The following is a 1,393-nucleotide window of genomic DNA, read 5'->3' as shown; positions in this document are numbered from 1 at the left end:
CCCGGAGCTGTCCGCTCAGTAGTTGGGGTTCCCCACCAGAGACACCAAACCTCCCACCCAGAGCCGAGAGCCACGAGGGGACAAGTAGCGGCACTTTGTTTCCAAGTTTTATTGCCCAGGAGGGCTATGCGCCTCCACGGGGCAGGCAGCACTCCCAGTCCCACCAGTAAGACTGGACTGGTAAGGAGGGTAAGCCCTTTATGGAGGCGGAAGACACAGCCTGGGATAGGGAAGGAGACAGAAGAAACAGCACCGCCCATGTGAAGATGCCACAGGATTAGGAGTGGGGTACCTGAACAGGCAAAACCAGTCCCCAAGCCGGGCCAAGCCACAGCAAGGCTCAAGAGAAGCTGGGAGATCAGAAGGGTCACAAGTGACGTGAGTTCCCAGGCCTCAGCTCTCACCACCCCCAGCTGACTCCTCTCCCTGGCCTCACTGACCACAACCAAGGGCTGGCTCCTCTGCTCCCCATCACGACATCTCCTTGGCCCTCTGCTTGTAGTGCACCTCAGGAAGGCTCCTCAGGCGCTCAGCTGCCGGCGGGGCACAGCACGGGGGGCAGCCAGCCAGGGTCCCAGGGACAGCCCTGTCACAGGGCTCCCTGGCTCTCCACAATCCCTCTCTGAGCTGCACTCACCTGCTCCGGGGTGAGGTCTCGCTGTGCCTGTGCCAGCATCTCGTAGCCCACCATGAACTTGCGGACAGTGGCGGAGCGGAGCAGCGGGGGGTAGTAGTGGGCATGGAGCTGCCAATGCCCGCAGTCCTCCTCCAGGTAGGGGCCCGTGGGGGCTCCTGCCAGGGGTGCAGCCATGGCATGAGCCCCAGGGAGGGGACGGGGACACGAACACAGATAAGAGGGTCATGCCACACCACTCACCATGCCAGCCCATGGAGTAGGGGAAGGAGACTTCAAAGAGGTTGTCGTACTTGATGAGCAGCCTCTGCATGATAGAGGCCAGGCCTGGGGGAATGCGGGGAGTCACACCCAGCCAAGGGCAGGGAGCATGCCACATCTGGGGGCAGGGGAAGGGTGTGGGGGTGACCCTCAGCACCCCTCCCTGGGTGGACATCTGTGACAGGCAGGAGGGATGCACTTGGAAGTTCCCTTGCTCCCCACCCACACAGATAGCCCGAGCAACGCAGCAGGACGAGCCTCCATTCCTCATCACTCAGCACCCCAAAAGCATGGGGCACCATGTGCTTCATCACCCCAAAATGGACACTAGTCCCCACACCAGTACTGCTTGTGCCTGGATACTTCTTGTCCTGGTAAAACAGGGGGACTAGTTCCCCCTTGTACCCCAAGGGGACATGGACCCTCCAGCACCAGCAAGGTTACCACAGAGCTGCCTCCTAACAAAGGCTGAGCCTAAAGGACATGGGACAGGGGCTA

General features: G+C 61.1%; 1 protein-coding gene across 1 annotated transcript in view; it reads right to left on the bottom strand.

The window, feature by feature from the left end:
• Nucleotides 1-471: 471 nt before the first annotated feature.
• Nucleotides 472-1,393, bottom strand: part of GALT (galactose-1-phosphate uridylyltransferase) — a 2,588-nt gene continuing 1,666 nt past the window's right edge. Inside the window, exons 6-8 of the mRNA XM_010172719.1 lie at nucleotides 878-961; nucleotides 634-792; nucleotides 472-533 (exon numbers count right to left, since the gene is read on the bottom strand). Of these exons, the coding sequence (XP_010171021.1) occupies nucleotides 472-533; nucleotides 634-792; nucleotides 878-961 (305 nt within the window). The remainder of the gene's footprint in view (nucleotides 534-633; nucleotides 793-877; nucleotides 962-1,393) is intronic.

This window comes from Antrostomus carolinensis, unplaced genomic scaffold (assembly GCF_000700745.2).
Source record: "Antrostomus carolinensis isolate BGI_N321 unplaced genomic scaffold, ASM70074v2 scaffold23007, whole genome shotgun sequence".
NCBI classification, from domain to species: Eukaryota; Metazoa; Chordata; class Aves; order Caprimulgiformes; family Caprimulgidae; genus Antrostomus; species Antrostomus carolinensis.
The sequence above is the reverse complement of the archived record's forward strand: the minus strand, read 5'-3'. Positions and strand labels throughout refer to the sequence as shown.